The sequence below is a fragment of the Etheostoma spectabile genome, chromosome 11 (genome assembly GCF_008692095.1).
Source record: "Etheostoma spectabile isolate EspeVRDwgs_2016 chromosome 11, UIUC_Espe_1.0, whole genome shotgun sequence".
NCBI lineage: Eukaryota > Metazoa > Chordata > Actinopteri > Perciformes > Percidae > Etheostoma > Etheostoma spectabile.
In genome coordinates this window covers 6,418,952-6,437,935 of record NC_045743.1, presented here as the reverse complement: position 1 = coordinate 6,437,935, position 18,984 = coordinate 6,418,952, and the positions used below count along the sequence as shown (strand labels likewise).

General features: G+C 42.8%; 2 protein-coding genes and 1 long non-coding RNA gene across 4 annotated transcripts in view; 2 read left to right on the top strand and 1 right to left on the bottom strand.

Annotated features, from left to right (window-relative positions):
- Nucleotides 1-973: 973 nt before the first annotated feature.
- On the top strand, nucleotides 974-12,273 carry gpr156 (G protein-coupled receptor 156). The gene is made up of 10 exons (XM_032530125.1): nucleotides 974-1,221; nucleotides 3,661-3,816; nucleotides 6,860-6,987; nucleotides 7,090-7,225; nucleotides 7,311-7,421; nucleotides 7,944-8,069; nucleotides 8,313-8,408; nucleotides 8,542-8,778; nucleotides 9,433-9,591; nucleotides 10,351-12,273. The coding sequence occupies exons 2-10, from the start codon at nucleotides 3,697-3,699 to the stop codon at nucleotides 11,707-11,709; spliced, it is 2,472 nt and encodes an 823-aa protein (XP_032386016.1). The 5' UTR covers nucleotides 974-1,221; nucleotides 3,661-3,696; the 3' UTR covers nucleotides 11,710-12,273.
- Nucleotides 4,674-16,306, bottom strand: LOC116698298 (uncharacterized). Its single transcript, XR_004334178.1, has 2 exons — nucleotides 15,771-16,306; nucleotides 4,674-9,549 (listed from the first exon to the last, which is right to left on the bottom strand). It is a non-coding gene; the product is annotated as an uncharacterized LOC116698298 (long non-coding RNA).
- The window catches only part of gsk3ba (glycogen synthase kinase 3 beta, genome duplicate a), a 31,776-nt gene continuing 27,643 nt past the window's right edge, over nucleotides 14,852-18,984 (top strand). The window contains exon 1 of one of the 2 annotated variants that reach the window (XM_032530126.1): nucleotides 14,852-15,736. In XM_032530126.1, the coding sequence (XP_032386017.1) occupies nucleotides 15,649-15,736 (88 nt within the window). In that variant the 5' untranslated portion in view covers nucleotides 14,852-15,648. The remainder of the gene's footprint in view (nucleotides 15,737-18,984) is intronic. The other variant, XM_032530127.1, reaches the window with a different exon arrangement.

Genomic DNA, 18,984 nt, shown 5'->3' with positions numbered 1-18,984 from the left:
GACTGTTTATACAATTTTGATCAATCCATTTTAACAGAGGATTCCACTAGTTATAGCCTACATTTAATAAGATTGTTGTCAGGTACAGCATGGCAATTTCACTAACCTGACTACATAAATGCATTATGTGAATGATTGTGATCCTTAACCTGACGCGTGATCGCTTCCAGCTCTTTACAGATTTTAAAATAAAAAGTATTTTCTCATTTTTCTACAGTAAAATTCGTCATACTGGACCTTCTCACCAGGCTAAAACACAAAGACAGTGGTGTGTGTGTGTGTGTGTGTGTGTGTGACACTGAATGGTGGGGTTGGTGACTAGATGAATTAACATCTATATATTCTCTTCTCTGCTCCCCACTTGCAGCTGTCAGTGGTGGTGACACTCCCTCATCAGGAATGACCCTGTATGTGTAGGCTCACCACTATAAATCTCTGTGACGACTTAATAACACCTTTATGCTTCTTATGGCTGGCGGAACAAATGCAAAAATGTTTCTGCTGGATCACTGCAGTCATCTAGAAACTCTTTTTTTTTTGTCTTTTGAAGTGATTTACCAGCCATTTACCAGCCAACCAGCTTCTTTGACAATCTCTCTGCCATCCATAATGTAGGCTTGCTTTTGGAAAACAAAATAGAGATGATGTGTGTTTCTCTTTCCATTAAAACAAGTGCTGTTATTCAGTGTATTTATTTGCACTGTGGATACAGAGTGCGCCGCCCTGTCCCATATGCTACCCAGTCCCCCCGGCGCTCCTGCAACATGATGCACCCACACTGTCTCAACCCTCCTGCACCACATGGATCATATCACACTCTGAAACCCATTTTGGTGAGAAATTGGAGCTGGAAAGCATAACAAATAAAGAGAGAGGGGTAGAGAGCACGCACACACAGACACACACACACACACACTCAGACACACGAACACACCCCTTGTCCCTGACACACACGCCTCCTTCCCTCAAAGCTCAAATGAAAACTCAGTCAGTCTGCTGAGCTTTTTCTGAGTGACAGGATCTATTCGAGCTGTGGAATGACAGTTTGACGGACACAGTCGTGGAATTCATTACAAGTCTGTAGCCATGGGATATTTGTAGCTATGTTAGACAACATAGCATCCATTCGTTTTTTTCCATTTATTACTATAAAGTTTCTTGCGCGATGGAGCCTGGAGCGGGACGAGACGATGGGATCCTCTGTGCGCTTTGGAGACCGAGGTTGGCTCTTTTAAACTTTTCTTCTTTTGGTTTCTTTTTCTTTCTTCTTTTACTGGCCTACGTCTCAAGCAATTTGATTGACAGGTTTGATATTTTACCGTGCAACTGCATCTATGCAGTCGAGGGTGAGCACGTTTTTACGCATCTCTTCCACCAAACAGGATCGCCTACATTTAATTAATCCAGCCAGGTCTCTCTTGTAAAAGAGATTCTGAATCTCAATGGGACTTCCTGGTTAAATAAAGGATTAATAATAATAAAAAAAAAATCCGCCACATAATACTATTGTAACATTTTTAAGTCTACATCGTGATCTTCCCATATTGTAGTTATGTAGGCTACTACTCCTGTTTCAATTTAACACCAAAAGTAACATCTCCACTGTGACGCATTTCGTCAGGTGTTTTGCTTGAAGTGATCACATGCAGCCCCGATGCAGACTCTCCAGATCTGGCCAAATGACAAATTGGGGTGACTAATATAAAACCAGGCTGTTAAATGCACCCTGTAACCACAAATGACGTTGCTCAGGCTTGAGGCGGGATTTCAGTCCCAGCAAATTGCATTCTAACTCAGCTTAAAGAATAAACTTTTAAACGGATTACTGACTGAGGAGGAATGTTTCAATATTGGCCTCTGAACTGGGCTCTAGGCTTTACATCTGGTAACGCCCTCTCTAATCTTAAAAGGGAAACAAAGAGACTGGCAGGACAATGAATGGGCTTCACTCCATTTCTTTTATAAAGATTTTATGGTAAAGGCCATATAAAACTCCATTCTGTCTAGGCACAGAGGTTGTCAGTAATGGGTAAAATATTGCAGATAGTTTTAATGAAAAATTAGACTTAAAGTGAGACCCAAGGGCAAATGAGCAAGTGAAAGCTATAAGCTGCACACAGGTAAGGCCCGCCCTACATTTAAGAAAGACATCCAAGGCCACAGGTAGCTAAGGTATTACTTGTGGTTTAGCCTTAAGGTCTTCAAAAGACACTAATCATGACTATTTTGAACTGTCAAAACATGTCCATAAAACTTAACTCATCCTGGGAAGGGCCCTGTTCTCGGTGCTTACACAGTGACCCCCATGGCTGGATGTTTGCTGACCTTTGTTGACCTCTGGAGGGTGGTAGGTTTTCTCCCAAACTGAAAACTATGGAAGCAGGATTCTGAAAAAAGGCGGAAATGCCTCTCTCTGCCGGCTTTTCCTGCGGGATGCAGCAGAACTGTGATCTAAACTTGGAAAGTGACGACAGGACACGAACAGGAACTCCAGACAATTCCCAGATAGGCTGTTCGGTGGGCTTCATTGTTCTGTTGACACCATTCATTTCTGGAAATGAGTCACTGTGGCTTTATTCAATAGACCTTCACCTAGGAAATCTTTCATACAGAATATCTTAATTTTATGTTGGAAGGACTAACAAATAGTTTTCGTCCAACATTCAAATCCGATTTCCCACCCTGCTCTATTGTGATTGAACCCTGTAATCCAACTATCCCAGAGCACTTTGGGTATCTTAGTCATTCTACAGACAATGACAAGATGTGTGTTGCCAAATAACACGGTAACACTCACCTGTCTGACAGTTGTATTGATACAAGTGGTTTTACATGGACTCAACAACTTGCTGAGTCACTGCAGCGTTTACAGCGATCAGTCTGTGCTAGTTACAGCTCACAGTATCGGGTCATGCCATGCCGCATAATTAAAACTGCAACATGTCAGTGCAGCACAGATAGCCTTATAAAAATGCCTGTGGCAAGAGTGACAAACAGTTGTTTGGTGATGTTTTCCAAAGTGTATTTCTTCAGTCTCAGATGCCTTAAATAAACTGACTGATTGCAGATTGTGTGGGCCTCACCGAAATAGCAAATTGTATTGCTTTGGTATATTGGCTGGTGGAAATTGAGGATTAAGGCAGAAAAACACAGGCTTCCTGTAACACAGGCACAGTCCAGGCTTCTCACTTCTGTGGTGATGAATTTCTGACACTTTTATCTGGGCATTTTTATTCTAACCCTAACTTCAGCCTCAAAATTAACATTAACTGTTGGGTTTATTTCTGTTTATGATCTCAAGCTTTTTCCATTGTGTAATATCAATGCATTGTAAAATCACATCCATGCGGCCATCGCTTTTCCTCTGAGATTTCTGCCATAGCACCACACTGTGGTGGCTACAAGTCGTACAACTATTTTGTGAGACCTAGAAATAGAAGCAGGACTTCACATCAAAATGTGTTCCAGTGCCTTATGTTTCGAAGCTCAGTGAGTGCTCTTACTTTTAAGATATATAAAGGTGCAGTGAAAATGTTATGACCAAACCGAGGACAAAGGATTTTTGCATATGCCCTCTGAATGGTTGTGGGTCAGTTTTACAAAGGGTTGTATGCTTAATTGTCACATGTCATCATATCCGTCATATTATCTGTTCCTCAGGATGTGTGTGTGAAATTGGACAGACTGGGGTCAGTCATGGAGCCTGAACAGCTGAACTGCACCTCCCAGTGTGATTCCCCTCTCTGCTTCATCCATTCAGGAGTGTACAGGCGGGAGGGCCTAGACATTCTGCAGAGACTATGCAGTCTCAGCACGGTAAAAACACATGCACGCACGCACACACACACACGTAGGCAAGAGATAGTTTAAGGAAATCCAGCATGGCTGACGATCAGAATATTTTTGGCCCTCCTACATTTGGTCCATCATAGTCTACATCTAAAAACTTCCATTGAATATTTAGTCTTACTTTAGACAGTACTTGTACAGTGCTTGTAACAAATCAAACACATCAATGATACAAAGCTGAATTATAATATAAAAGACATTTTTTGTATTACTTTTAGTTAGCTTACCGGACGCAGTTTTTTTTGTCAACACATTCACTTCCGTCGATAACGTGGGCCTATAGCCAAACATTTGAGGAATCTCTGTCATCGAAAACACCCACACAAATTAAATACTTTATTAAAACATTCTTGAAATGTGTTATATACCACTTCATGAGTCAGTTCAATAGTAGAGATCTGGAAATGTAAAGCAGTTGACGAGTGAGGCTGTGTTTAGTATTGTCTCAGTCACTGGCGCCTTTAAGAGGAGAGTGAGCGGAGCTCAGCAACATGAGGCGGGCACAAGAAAATCTAATGTGTCTTTCCAAATAGAAACTTAAGTAGTAGAGTCACTGTGTCAGGGAACACAAACACTTTCCTATTGACTCTTTCCCTATTGGTGTTATGCCACATAAAGGAGAGGTAAGTTATCTCTTTTCATTGTTTTAATGCTAAATGGTTTATGCATTTGTTATTCTCAAAGTGCAGATGTCCTCTTCACCTAAGGAGGAAGGGAACACTGAGCTGCACTGTGATTGCTTTGTTATTTGTTATGAATTATTTGACAAGGTTGTATTTCAATGTAATGTTATTTTATTTTAATGTCCTAACAAGTCCTTTATCAATATTGTCTGTTGAGTTTAGTGGACATGAAAACGGTTCAGCTAGAGTGAAATATCCTTTGAAATGTAACACCATGCATATGTTACTATTTGTGGACGTAAACAGCCCACCAGGCACAACTGTTTCTAACCCTGACAGTATAGTGGGAAGAAAAACATGCAAGGACCAGAGCCAACTTCTTTCATAAAATCCCACCTGCTTTTCTTTCTGGATGTGTTAACAGATATGGCTACTGCTGGCAGTGTGCTCACTGAAGAGCAGCTTCTTTGCCCCATCTGTCTGGATTTGTTGAACCAACCAGTCTCTACTCCTTGTGGGCACAACTTCTGCAAGGACTGCTTACAAGGATACTGGCAGAGCACTAATCTGTCGCAATGCCCCATGTGCAAGCAAAAGTTCTGCAGGAGGCCTGAGCTCAAAGTTAACACTTTCATATCGGAGGTGGCTTCTTGGTTCAAGAAGTCATTTAAAAAGAAAGATGAAAATGAAGCCAGTAACGTGGCCCAACATTCAGGCCATAAAGATGTTGTTTTGTGTGATGTGTGTGTTGGAAAAGGAGTCCAGGCTCTTAAATCGTGCCTGGACTGTTTGGCCTCCTTCTGTGGGACTCACCTGGAGCCCCATCATGTTCTAGGCACCTTCAAGAACCACCACCTGATCAACCCCATGATGAGCATGCAAAACAGAGTGTGTAAGAAGCACGAAAAACTCCTGCACCTGTTTTGTAAAACTGACCAGACGTATGTGTGCCAGATCTGCATTAAGAGAGACCACAGTGGTCATCACACTGTACCTATAGAGGATGAGAGCAGAGACAGGAAAGCTCACATTGGAAGGATAAATGCAGAGGTGGAAGAAATGATCCACGCTCGACTTGAGAAAATCAGCGAAATCAATCAAACCATTGAGCTCAGCAGAGCAAACACAGAAAGAGAGATTGAGGAGAGTTTGCAAGTCTTCAGCAGTCTGCTCCACTTTCTCCAGAGAGGTCAAGCTGAGGTGGTGGAGCTGATTGGTGCAAAGCAGAAGCAAGTTGAAGGCAGGGCCAGGGGACTTATCATGGGACTGGAGCAGGAGATCGATGAGCTGAGACAGAGAAACGCTGAGCTGGAGCAGCTCTCCCACACCAAAGACAACCTCTACCTTATCTGGAGCTTTCCAGCTCTATCCACACTGCCAGCAACCAAAGACTGGTCTGACACCTGCGTAGAGAGTGTTGTGTATGTGGGCACGGTGAGGAGAGCAGTCAGGAGAGTAGCGTGTCAGCTGGAGGAGATAGTAAAGGCTGAGGTGAAGAGGTTATGTGAGATTGAATTTCAGAGGGCTCAGCAGTGTGCTGTGGATGTGACTCTGGACCCTCATACAGCTCATCCCAAATTGATGCTGTCTGAAAACAAAAAACAGGTCCATCATAGTGATGTAGCACTGAACCTCCCCGACAACCCAGAGAGATTTTATCCCGGTGTCAGTGTTTTGGGAAAGGAGGGTTTCTCCTCTGGAAGGCTGTACTTTGAGGTCCAGGTGAAAGGCAAGACAGAGTGGGATGTTGGAGTTGGGCTTCAATCTATCAACAGAAAAGGAGGGAATACATTAAACCCTGAAACAGGCTTCTGGGCCCTGGGGATGAGAAAGGACCAAAGCTACTGGGCCCTCAGCAGCACTCCTACCCGTGTGCCGCTGGTCGCGAAGCCCCAGAGACTCGGGGTGTATGTAGATATGGAGTGGGGGCAAGTGTCTTTTTACGACGTGGATTCTGCTTCACACATCTACTCATTCACTGGATACTCATTCAATGAAAAACTTTTCCCCTACTTTAACCCTCGACGTAATCATGGCGGAGTCAACTCTGCTCCTCTGATCATCTTGCCTGTCAACGCCTGAAATCGGGCTTTTTATCCCTTCCTGTTGCCTGCATGCTTTCAACTACTCATTATCATTTTGTCATTTTCAAATAAAATGTTAGCATAGGTCCAGCATGATGTTTGTGGCTCTGTTTGCTTTAATAAAGTTTGTTTACTTATTTGAATCCTGTGAGCTTCTTTTTGTTGTTTGTTGTTCTTTGCTTGGCTATCATTTACAGAACTGAGGGTTCAGAACATCAAAAGCAATCAAATAAGGCCCATGTATATGAGCTACACAGTAATATTTTAGACTTGATTTGAAGGGGTTTGCACGTGTGTTTGCAGATGGCAGTGGAGCTCCCAAGGCGGTCTCTGTCCCCGGTGTTAAGTGCTGTGGTGTGGACGCTGCTCTCCGGTGGAATCCTGCTGGCTTTCTGCTTCCTGCTCTTCACCCTGCGCTTCAAAAACAACAGGTAGACCACAACGTCAGACACATCCATGAACACCAAAGAGATGTTGAATGAAGTGAATGAATTGATCTATTGTGCGTATGTTTGCACATGTTGTATTATCAGGATAGTGAAGATGTCCAGTCCCAACCTGAATGTCCTGACTCTCTTTGGAAGTGTCCTCACCTACAGCAGCGGCTTCCTGTTTGCCATTGGCGAGCGATCACACTCACAAGGGGCAGCATCCACAGCCGTGCTGCAAGTAAGCCCCGCAGTCTCCCGTAAATGCTTCATTATATTCTTAAATAAATCAATGTTGGATAATAATGTAGCGCTCTTTCCTACAGGCTCGGGTGTGGACTCTTTGTGTCGGCAGTACTCTGGTGTTTGGTCCAATTTTGGGGAAGACGTGGAGACTGTACAGAGTGTTCACCCAGCGAGTACCTGACAAGAGAGTGGTAGGCATGCTCCCCCTGCCTCCTGGTGGTTGTGTGTGAAATCTTCTACTTATTCCATCCACCTAGGATGCCATATTTTGTCACTTGTTTGTGTCTATGTTTCTTTAAGAGTTTACAGGATATCCAAAAATAATCTTATGAGATATCAGGGAAGATTTAGGCCATGGGCCAAAGTTGTTTGCTTTTGGTTTGGATTCATTTGAAAAAATTTTTAAAAAAAATCTTCACTAACTACTGCTGTCATTTAGAAAAAAATAATTCTGGCACATATATCCCAATATTTTTGTATTTTTATTTTGTATTGATTTTTGAGGATTTACCAATTTAGAGCATTCCCAAGCCTTATTGCATGCTTATATGTCCTTTCTAGAACTTTCTTTTATGAATCACTTCCATAAAAGCCTTACAGTGTATCCTAACTGGTGTCTTCCAGTGATATGGATGAAAATGCTAAACAATTATTAAATTTGTTTGGTAGCTGTATGACAGTGACATGATTGGTGACTTTATTTTCTGTCTCAGATCATCAGAGACATCCAGCTGATGGGTATGGTGGCTCTGTTGATCATGGTGGACATGCTGGTTCTCACCGCCTGGAACCTCACAGATCCCATCCGGTGTTCACGATCTGTCGGAGCTGTTGTCAAGGTAGAATTTAATTGGAGCCGAAAAGCAAGTTGTAAAACAGGTTGTTTTGTTTGATTTCAGAACAGTTTACGCTTGGTCACGGAAGGCTTGTATCATGTGGACGCGGTAACAGTTTTGTTGTCATTACTAAGAATTCCTCAGGGGTGCGGCAGAAACTATGCACTATGGCTTTAATTATAGACTTGTTCATGAATAGCCAAATATATTCAGGTTTCAGCTATGATACAGTTTTTCCTGATCTAGGTGGTGGAGAGAGACATTTCCTACTCTTTGACTCAGCTGGACACCTGTTCCTCTGTATACTCAGATCTTTGGGTTATCATCATTGCTGTTCAGAAGGTAAGTAATCTCTATTCTATTGAAATTATGAAAAAAATTAAAAAGACTGCTTTGAGTTCCTTCTTGTTATGGATTTGTTGATTAACATTTTCTGTGGCCTTTGTGTTTACTTTGTCCCCGCATTTCTCCTTAGGGTTGTCTTCTCCTCTATGGGACTTATCTAGCTGGTCTGACCAGCAACGTCAGCCACCCTCCCGTCAACCAGTCTCCCACCATCATAACAACCGTCACTTTGGTCACCCTCTTTTCGGCGGTGGCCGTCCCTGTGTCCATCTTTCTGCAGGCGTGGCCCAACCTTGTCTACAGCACTGTGGCTGGAGCCATTTTCATCTGCACACTTGCCACCAACTGCATGCTGTTTGTGCCTCAGGTAGGGAAAATGACTCAAGACACACATACAAAATGCATCAAACAAAAACTAAAAAAGTTTATAGTTGCAAGCTTTGGATAAAGTGCAAGATTTCTTCTTTATCCTCTGACATCTGCTTGTTTTTGGTAATGATGACACTGGCACTTTTGGAGTATCTCTAAAGCAGAAACCACTACGGAGGGGGATTGTCATCTAATTATAAGATACTATGTCTGAAAACATGGAAAAACAGTCAACCAGACTAAAACTCTAGATAGACAGATACATGACAGATGTATGACTTTCTCTCTTTGATTTGACAAAAGCAGTAATTCTATCAGTGACTATGGTGCCCACACCTCTGTTCTGTATGCGTGACAATTTGACATGTCTATCAGTGGATTGTGACTCACACGGAAGGTGTGAATGAGTCAAAACTACAAAGGATGTTGCAAACAGTTTTATGGCTCTCTACCTGTCTGGCAGTGGGTTTATGTTACAATAAGGAATGCATCTTCAGTGGAAAGGAAGGAAATACCTGGGTCGTGAGCAATACGCTCAAACACACCTGGTCAAGGGCCCTGTGTCAAATGACCGTGGTTACATTTCCTACTGGTGTGTGTAATGTATCTACAGCTAAAAGTTAGCATGACATGCTGTTTCACCTTCACGCAGCTGACCCAGTGGCGGCAGTTTGAAGAGGACCAGAACAACCCAAGTCAGATGGCCAAGTATTTCAGCAGCCCCAGTAAGAGCCAGGCCTCTGTGTACAGCCAGGATGAGATGTACTACCTGCTGGGAGAGAACAACTCCATGAAAAAACTCCTTAACGAGGTACTGTAATGTTGTTGTTGTTTTTTAACTTAAACTACCATTCAATAAAAACATCTTGTAAAACATTCAGTATAATTATTTATGTCAGTTTGGTCCTTGGTCTGGAATTCTCTTATAATGTGATGATGATACAGATATTGGTTTTGGCATAAATTAATATGTTGTTAATTTTCCTACTTATTATTTCTGGTGATTTCTGCACATATAAAGTATAGATGGAAATAACAGAGCACATTTTATTAAATACAAAACACAACTTGCCATGGTTTTATGTTTGGAAAAGAGCTTTTTAGGCTTTGTTGTGCATTAATCTCAGTTACTGTAACTACTGCTGAGTTATTCTGTATTTTTAGTCATCAAATACATTTAGTCATTTAATTTCTCCAGATTTAAGCAAGATAATTCATCAGACATGATACCTTTTCAAGTGAAGCCAACAGTGGTCTCGAACTGGCAACAATCCTTCAAAAAAATGTTGACAGACAGATTTTGCTTTTATTAGTGGTGTCTGTTAGCTGGGACGTGCATATAACCATCAAATTGCAATAGCAATGGAAATTGGCTGACAACATTGTAATTTCAACAGGCCAATCAAAAATAACTCCGCCTGTTTAATTTATACGTGACAATTTTCTCCCAGAGCTTGACTGTGCTGTTTGTGTCGATTTAAAACATCCAAAAGGTAGCTGACATGTGCAAACTTTTTTTTTCTCCATGTGTCGGAGTGTTAAAGCTTGTGTTTTCTGTTGCAATTTCCAGAAGAACGCTGTGATTGACAGCCTGCAGGAGCAGGTGTACAATGCCAAGGATAAACTCTTGCGACTCATGTCAGCCAGCAGGCCACAGGAGGACCAGGACATGGACTCTTCCAACACCAACCTCAACTCCACCTCCACTCAGACCACAGAGCTTCAATCTGACGGCCCCTCTTCTTCTTCTCTACCTCAGAAAGACACTAAATCCGAACTCTTGCCGCCACATCTCTCCTCTCACCTTGCTGCTGCTCTTATGCCATCCTCTGAGCCACCCGCTGCTACAAGCTCCTTATCCCCCATTGCTGCTTCCTCTCCTCTCTCGGATGATATTCATAATACTAAAAACCAGAAAGGTGTCTCTGCCGCTGGCCCTACAGCCAGAGACACAGCTGGGAAGGGAACAGGGGAGGATCTCAAACAGCATGTGTCCCTTCAGTCCCCTGGCTCACTCAGGACAACAGAGGAGACAGTTCACTTTGTCACTTCCCTACAATCCCGTAGAGGGCTAAACCCCTCTCAGGTTAAAACTTTCAACAATCAGAGTGGGCTAACATCCCGGTTGGGAACAAATGCCAGACCGACTGGTTTTGTTAGCAGTGAGCAGTTGCAGGAGATCATCCAGGAGCTGAGTGTGGACGCAGTCATGGAAATCGCACTTCGATCACCCGGTCAGACATCCAGAACGCCCTCTCAGCTCAAATTTACTGAAGCCTCCGCACTTTCCCCTCTCTCCCTGCGGACACCACGCTCCCCTCATCCACCTGTTTTCTTCCGTTACCCCAGCATCTCCCCCTACACGATGAGGAAACGTCGGCCGCCCTTCCACTCCCCCAGAAGAGGGTTGGACCCACCCTGCTTCTTTGCAGGGTCAGAGGCTGCTGGTTGTGAACACCAAAATCCAGGCAAGCACACTGACGGTGTCACTGTGGATGGTACCCTCCTCCAGGTTCACAATACTGACCTTGAGCTGGAGGAGGAGGAGGAGGAGGAGGAGGAGGAAGATGCGGAAGGGAATGAAGGGATAAGAAAATGTCGGAGCCATATTTCAAGGTTCCACAGATGTTCAGTCTTGCCCAGTGCAAAATACAAAGCACCAGCTGATGTGGAAGCGGGTGGTGATAATGAGCAGCACCATAGACACATTAGAGACTCCTGTGGGTACTGGGACTCTGACTCTAGCAGCTCAACAGACTACTGTTACTACCATCGTCCCTACTGTGACTCCTGCCTGCAGCGAGGCTCGCTACTGTCCTCAGACAGCTCCTCAGACTCCTGTGACAGCGAGTATGAAGGCTACACCAGCCTGTACCGCTCCCCCCACCCCGTGGTATTTAAAGAAGACATCAAACCCACCTTTGTCTAAGCACAGGTTCACTGCACTTTACATGTTTATCCTTTTTCCACCACTTGAATTCATGTCCTAAGAAAGGTTGCACAAAATTAGCTTTTAGGATAAAGCAGGTGCAAAGCTCGTTGTGCATAGTGTGCATCTCGAATGGGAGATCATTTGACTGAAGCTTTCAGTAGGAATGTGTTTTGCAGTCTGTATAAGAAGAACGTTGGTATTCTTGAAACTTTCATTGTGGGCCAGAGTGGCTCTTTTGTTAGATGTATGTAAACTTGTGTAGCTCAGAAGCACGCGATGCTGTTTACTTTTTGATATTACTTATGGCATTATTTGTATATTTCCACTGTCCGGTGAAATTCCTTACATTCCAAAAAAGTCTGACATTTAGAGTAAGAAATAAAAAGAAATCAAAGTTAAAGGTTTTCACAGAACAAGTGAAACATAAGCTATTGTGTAATAGCTGTATTTATTTGAATATTTATAATAAGGTGTTTTGTGTACATAATTAGTTTCTGTCCACATTTTTTTATTGTTTTGCTTTTTCATACACATTCCTTAAAGTGTTGTTATGCCATTTTATTGTATTGTCTGCGTTTTGTTCAAGTTTTGCTTCTCCTAGATTGCCTCTACTATGCTCAACATTTGTTATTTGATGCTTTCTATATCTATAGCTGGTTTTTGAGACAGCATGCCCACAACAGAGCAACTGGAGAAAACAGGTCACTGCTATCCCTTCGACACACTTCAATATTTTCTTCGTATTATTGTCCTGACTCAATGAGTATTTAATGTGCAAAGGTACAGTTGTCTGGAGTGTGTGCGCATAAGAAAGAAAGCCTGCCCTGCTGACCTTTGATTTTAAAGCCCTGTTTAAAAAAAAAAAAAAAAAAGAAACTTTGGCATCTCCTCCGGTTTTAAACTGTGGAAAATGAGCCACCACAGCATGAACAGACGGGGCTAAAATGAGTCTGTATTAATCCCCCACACTTTCCCCCAGCCTGCTTTTTTTTAGAAGACACTACTGCTCTCTATTCTGCATATGAGCCATTGAAGTGTAGCCTGGGAGAAATTCCCTTTGATATAGAGCATAACAGAGTATAAATAAACCACACAATAGACAGAGTACCAGCATCACTGTGCAGGAGGAAAGACTTTCCTGCCAAGTGACCTGCATTCTGTTCAAGATGGGATTACTGATTGTGGAATAAAAATAGTTTCAATCATTTTTTCTCAAAATAACACAATAGTCCATAAGGAAAGAATAGAGGGACTAATGGCTTTAATAATGGTTAATAAAGTATTTACTAATGCTTTGTTGTTCAGTTTAAAGCTAAGAACATTTTGGGTTGCCAGATTGTAAAAAAAAATAAAAACATTTCCTCAACTTTTTTTTTTTTTTTTCCCTTACAAAAACGGTTCCAATGGATCGGAACCAAAGTTAATTTATTAACAACATTACTAGTCACAACATTTTCAGAATGAATGGCTTCCAACATTTACAAGAATGTGATTACCAAACATATAAAGCACTGATCTGGAGCAGCACCTTGAATTTTGTTTTCTTAATACACTGTATTCATGCAATGAGAATAAAACCTGATTTGATTTGAAGAAGAAATACCAGCGAAAGGAATTTTTCACAACCTGGAAACCCAAAATGTGTTTTTAGCAGCTGATCTGCATGCATGAGCAAGGTTTAAGATTCAGCTTTATTGTCATTATACAACAAAGGAATGAGAGTTTCATTCATACCACACACTGGTAACATGTATACATAAGTAACGATATTAAGAAAAATGTATCATTGATAATAAAATATAATAGGCAGTATTAGAGTATAAAATAGTTACTGAGTAATAGTAAAACTGAAAGAGGAAACTGCACGTTATTTACTAAGGAAACTATACTAATTGTGTGTAAAGTGTTTACACGTCACTGCAATATGTATATAATAAGTTGTGGTGCAAACAAATGTATGTAGTCATGGGAATGAGGGTAATGCAAAGTGATGGATATAGCGATGTGATAAGTCATTTATTTACAGTTCATTAACTCTTTATAAAGGGCACTCTGGGTAGTAGACTACCACATACACAATAAAGACATAGGCCTAGAGGGGAAAATAACCTATATGACGGCAGCCATGCACGTATGCAAACACATGTTATTAAATTTACTAAACATTTTGACAATAACTAAATGGATGTGCCAGAGGGCTGCGTGTATATATAAAAAAAGTTTGGAAGTGCAATAGTTGACCCGCTTCTGTGACTTTTAAAAAGGTCCCATGGCATGAAAATTTCCCTTTATGAGGTTTTTTAACATTATTATTCGTTCCCGCAGCCTGCCTATGGTCCCCCAGTGGTCCCCCAGTGGCTAGAAATGGTGATAGGTGTAAAGCGAGCCCTGCTCTGCCTTTGAGAAAGTGAAAGCTCAGATAGGCCAATCTGGAATCTGGCCCCTTATGAGGTCATGGTCAGGGGTAAGGTTACCTCCCCTTTCTCTGCTTTGCCCGCCCAGAGAATTTGGCCCACCTATGATAGAGAGACATTAAGGCTTTTTAAATGAGCAAAGTGGTAGTTGGTCAAGACCATACCCCCAGCCCCCCCTCCTCCTCCTCAAAAGCTACAGACTCAGAAATGGCACATACTAAGGAAAGCTCATTGTGGGGCTGGCTCTAGGCTGAATTTTGTGAAAGAGACTTCAGATATGGTATTAGGGGACCACTAAGCTCTATATAAAAGCATCCAAAGAGCACCATGTCACGGGACCTTTAACATAGCAACAGTGCTGTATGACCTCTGACAGCATGGGTCCAGTTGAATTGACAGTCTGGTTCAGGAGCTCCATTGGCCGACAAAGTCATCAATCATGGGAGCAGATCCGCCCACTGTCCCTGTCGCGGCATGGGAAAAATCCTTTGAAGTCGTGAGGGCGGTGCCAAGAAAATTGTGCCATGTGGTGCTCAAGAGGAGCGTTCTAATAGGATCACATGAGTACGGTTACCGCCCATTTCTGAAGGATACCCTCTCTGATTGGTTAAATCGGCCACCCCAGATTCGCCGTTTGCGCGTTCACAGTTTTTCTATTCTCCGTCGCGGTTTACGTCAACAGCGTGAACCTCCTTCCGTGAAAACGGAGCAATCCCTGTAACCTTTCACGGAAACGGCGTAGCTAACGTGCGCAGCGACAAAGGCAGCGAGCCCGAAACCTATGGGGAAGGAATAAAAAAAAAGAAATTCAGTATCGTCGCACTCTGTACCTAAAGACCATCATTTTCTGAAGAGGTCGCTGCCCCGGAGCTTCGGTGAAGAAGCCGAAATTTGACGGCAACGAGGGCGGATTTTGAACCCGTTTATTCGTTGAGGAAGACTGTGGCAACTGGCCGATTTTCCGTTGGACGGTCTGTAGGCTAGGGTATAGCGAGGGAGCCGCCATGGCAGTCGGATCATTGAGCCTCCACATCGGGATATGAAGAGGAACTGCATGTGTCCCGAATCGTCAAGAAAACGCCGCATTTACCTTTGATCCGCATTGGATCAGCTCTCTTAATATTTGCTATCACCCTTCTTCATCTTTGTGAAATTGCTTCTGTATCCAGAAAGAAATCGCAATTGGGTTTAATCGGGGGGGTGGGGGGGCACAGGGAGAGGCCAGATTCATGACTATTTTAGTCGGAGACGTGTCTTCAGAGGCCCGCTGAAAGAAAACCTGGAATATAAGGAAGAAATGCTGCTCTGACTGACCGTTGGTGGGCAAGAAAGGGTAGTTTATTAGGTGATAGGAACCAGAGTAAAGGAGAAAGGGATCGCTTTCTGCCTGTCCTCCCTGGGAATTAAAGTGATATTCATTTACTTTCATCCTTTTTGGATGAGAAGTTTAGACGAAACGATCGGCCCTGTCGTTTAGCAAGTCACAGTCTCCGAGTCGAGAGAGAATCAAAGGGATTGGATCATGTCGGGTCGGCCCAGGACCACATCCTTCGCGGAGAGCTGCAAACCAGTGCCGCAGCCCTCGGCTTTCGGCAGCATGAAAGTCAGCAGTAAGTACACCCCTGTAATTCTAGAGTAGCCTACCTTTTCTGCATGCACCAGGCCCAGTGTGGGTTACATATCCTCGCTAAATGTCTCCTCACTAGCCAAGCAGAAAATGTGTCAAGCGAGCATGACGTTAGCTCCCGATAGCTTAGCCCTGTCATATATCTGTGTCACTGACTGAGATTGGCCGGTGCTGAGTGGCACGCACACACCGCTCCCCTCGGTGTGAGCACACACACAGCTGCGCTCTGACGCGCCTCCCCGGGGCTGGCCAGCCTGACCAGGTTAGCAGGCCGGGCCGAGCCGGGCCAGAGGAGGGTAGGGTTGGCACCGACCCAGGGCAAGAATCAAGCCTTCTCTTTATACTGCAGATCCTGTCTGATTATTGTCCATTTGAACGTAGATTAGATCTAATAGCGGCTTTACTACATATCACCAACCATATGCGTAATTGAGTTAAAGCGATAGGGCCGGTCTGTTAAGCAACTGTCAAAGCGGATGGTGTGCCCATAGTTGACTCGGGTGAAACTGACGTGATCACGGGGTGGGCTGGTTCACCGATCCGATAGTCTATGGGCCGTTTCGAAATCAGACGTGGCGACGACTGGACCTGTATGTGACACCCAGACAGTATCCTGTTCTGGAAGCCACAGCAGTGGCACCGTGCTTGTTATAGACTGGCTGTAGAGATGTAATTGTTCCATACACATATCTCTTTTAAATTTCTGCTTTATATGACCACTGCTACTATTTCAAAGCATTTCACACTATCACCTTTCCACTACCTGTATAATTCAATTTTTGCAAACTGGCATCTGAAAGCATTTTATCACCCTGTAAGTGTGCTAAATTGCAGATAGTTCAGGTTGTCCTAATTAGAGCTGGACTATATGACAATCAATTACGGATATAGAGATATGACACTAGTAACACAATTATCCTTACAGTTGTATGACGAAATGTGTTTTAGACTGTTCTGGCTAAGTGAAATTAATTATTGATGAGATTATCCTCATTAATGATGACTGTACTGAGTGTGGAGACATCTACTGTACATACCTTTTCTTATCTTGTGAGGAAAAAGAATTAGGCTGTTGAGGAATGTTGGTGGTGCTTCAGGGCTGTGATGGGATGATGATGTGTGTTAGTAGGGTGAGGCTGAGGCTCTCCTCTAGGCCTTGGCACTGGAAACCACTCAGACACACACACACACTCACACACACACACACACACACATGCATTGCACACCCACTTGCTCCAGATATGGGTGTTGAAGCATTGGTGTGTTCCTGTCAGTCTGTAATGTTCACATGCTGCTGTTAAAAGGAGAATGCTCTACAGTTAAAGAAATAAGAAAAGAAGCTTTATTGTCATTACACATTGGGTATACAATGAAATTACAGCGCTTCAAATGTGCTCGTCAATAGGTCAGGTAAAAGTACTGTCGGACTCTGAAGGTCTTTGGCATTATTGTTGTTCAGACATAAGCTACATAATTAGCACCAAATGTGAGCTTGAACTTGTGGACTTAAAATTGTATGAGCTTTACACAAGTGTTTCGCTGGGGTTTTCTCAACCTGAAAAAGTTTTTCTGCAAGAGAATCATCTGGTAAGTCAAAACATGATTATCAGTCAGGAAAGGCTAAAGCTGGAGTTGCAAAATTCAAAGGGATGCTAATGTTCAACTGTGGCTTGTTTTTCTACTTTTTGGCTTCACTATGATTGATTTTGATCAAAAAGTTGACGGGCTTATGACAATTGGTGGCAAATTTCTGCTCATTCACAGTAAGAAGAGAAGAAGATGATTTGTCACTCAGTCAAACAGATTTGCAAATTAAGATGTGTCATGATTGTACTTTTGACAGAATTTAAAATGCCATGTCACAATATTATTATCTACTTTATCATCTACCATTATTATCTACTTTATCATCAACCATTACCCTGACCTCACTAACACACACACACACACACACACACACACACACACACACACACACACACACAATAATTTGGCTGATTATCTCGTTGAAGTGTATGATCCTGGAGAGAATGCTCTTGCCCCTCCTACTTAGAGACACACACATACATACATACATACATACATACATACATACATACATACATACGTACGTACGTACGTACGTACGTATGTTAGCCTACAGCCACATGAGCATTCTTTGGTTTTGTTATTTGGGGCGAGACAGCTGTCCAGAAACAATAAGTAACCTATTAGCATTTCAAAGCACAGCTCTCTCTTCCACTTTTTCCTCCCCCCCCCCCCCCCCCCCCCCCTTTCGTCACTGGCCCTGTGTGATGATGGGACAAAATGAACTAATTATACTCTTTGATTCTAAATGAAACGGAAAGGACTTGTAGACAAGAACCAGCAGAATCACTCACAGGATTTAAAAGAGAGCTGAGTTTTAGGGATGGAGATAGGGGAAGATCAATCAATCTCTGTGGAGTTCATTGGGTGTAGTCAGTGTGGCTCTGCAGGCGGCACACCACTGTTATATCTAAGATGTAGGCAGCTCTATCCTGTCTGGTCAAAAACCCATTGATACCTTGATGTCTTGATCCAACATTGCTTAGCCAAATATCTGTGTCAGCGGGGACATTCCTGTAACTGGATGTTCCTGTAATGTGGAGCATTATCTCATCAGCCTGGCAACAGTAGTGGAACACTTTGCATTAGTACCGGCACACATTAACACTCTACGTCCTTTGCTCCCCTGTGTTAGTTGTTCAGGTATTTAGCAAATCTCTTAATACATTCCTCACAAATGTCACTTTTCCCTGCAGTCCAGTCAGTCACATACTGTGATTTATGTAGTCTGATAGCTAATAATATATCCGGCATACTAACACAGTCTCTTAACCTAAGTAAGTGCATTAGTTGGAAATGATTAATATAGTAATAGTAATATGATAGTAATCAGCCAAAGTGTTTGAGGTCACAGTGTGTGTGTGTGTGTGTGTGTGTGTGTGTGTGTGTGTGTGTGTGTGTGTGTGTGTGTGATATTATCATTTAACTGTGCCAAACTGTTAATACACGCTTAATGTAGGATTGTATGTGTTTGCCAAATTTCAGAGAGGAAGGAACACTTTGACAGTTTGGCAGGTGCACAGGCTGTGACATTGACTCGTAGTGATACAACATGAGTTGTGTGTGTGAAAAATATTCCTCATTGAATCCATGGATAATGTTAGCTCACAAATGAACACTGCAATTTATTACCCCATAGCACCT

Coding starts and splice junctions, on each gene's coding strand:
- gpr156 (XM_032530125.1), top strand. CDS start 3,697: ATGGAGCCTGAACAGCTGAACTGCACCTCCCAGTGTGATTCCCCTCTC. Junction 3,817..6,859: donor GACTATGCAGTCTCAGCACG/GTAAAAACACAT, acceptor GTGTGTTTGCAG/ATGGCAGTGGAGCTCCCAAG. Junction 6,988..7,089: donor CTGCGCTTCAAAAACAACAG/GTAGACCACAAC, acceptor TTGTATTATCAG/GATAGTGAAGATGTCCAGTC.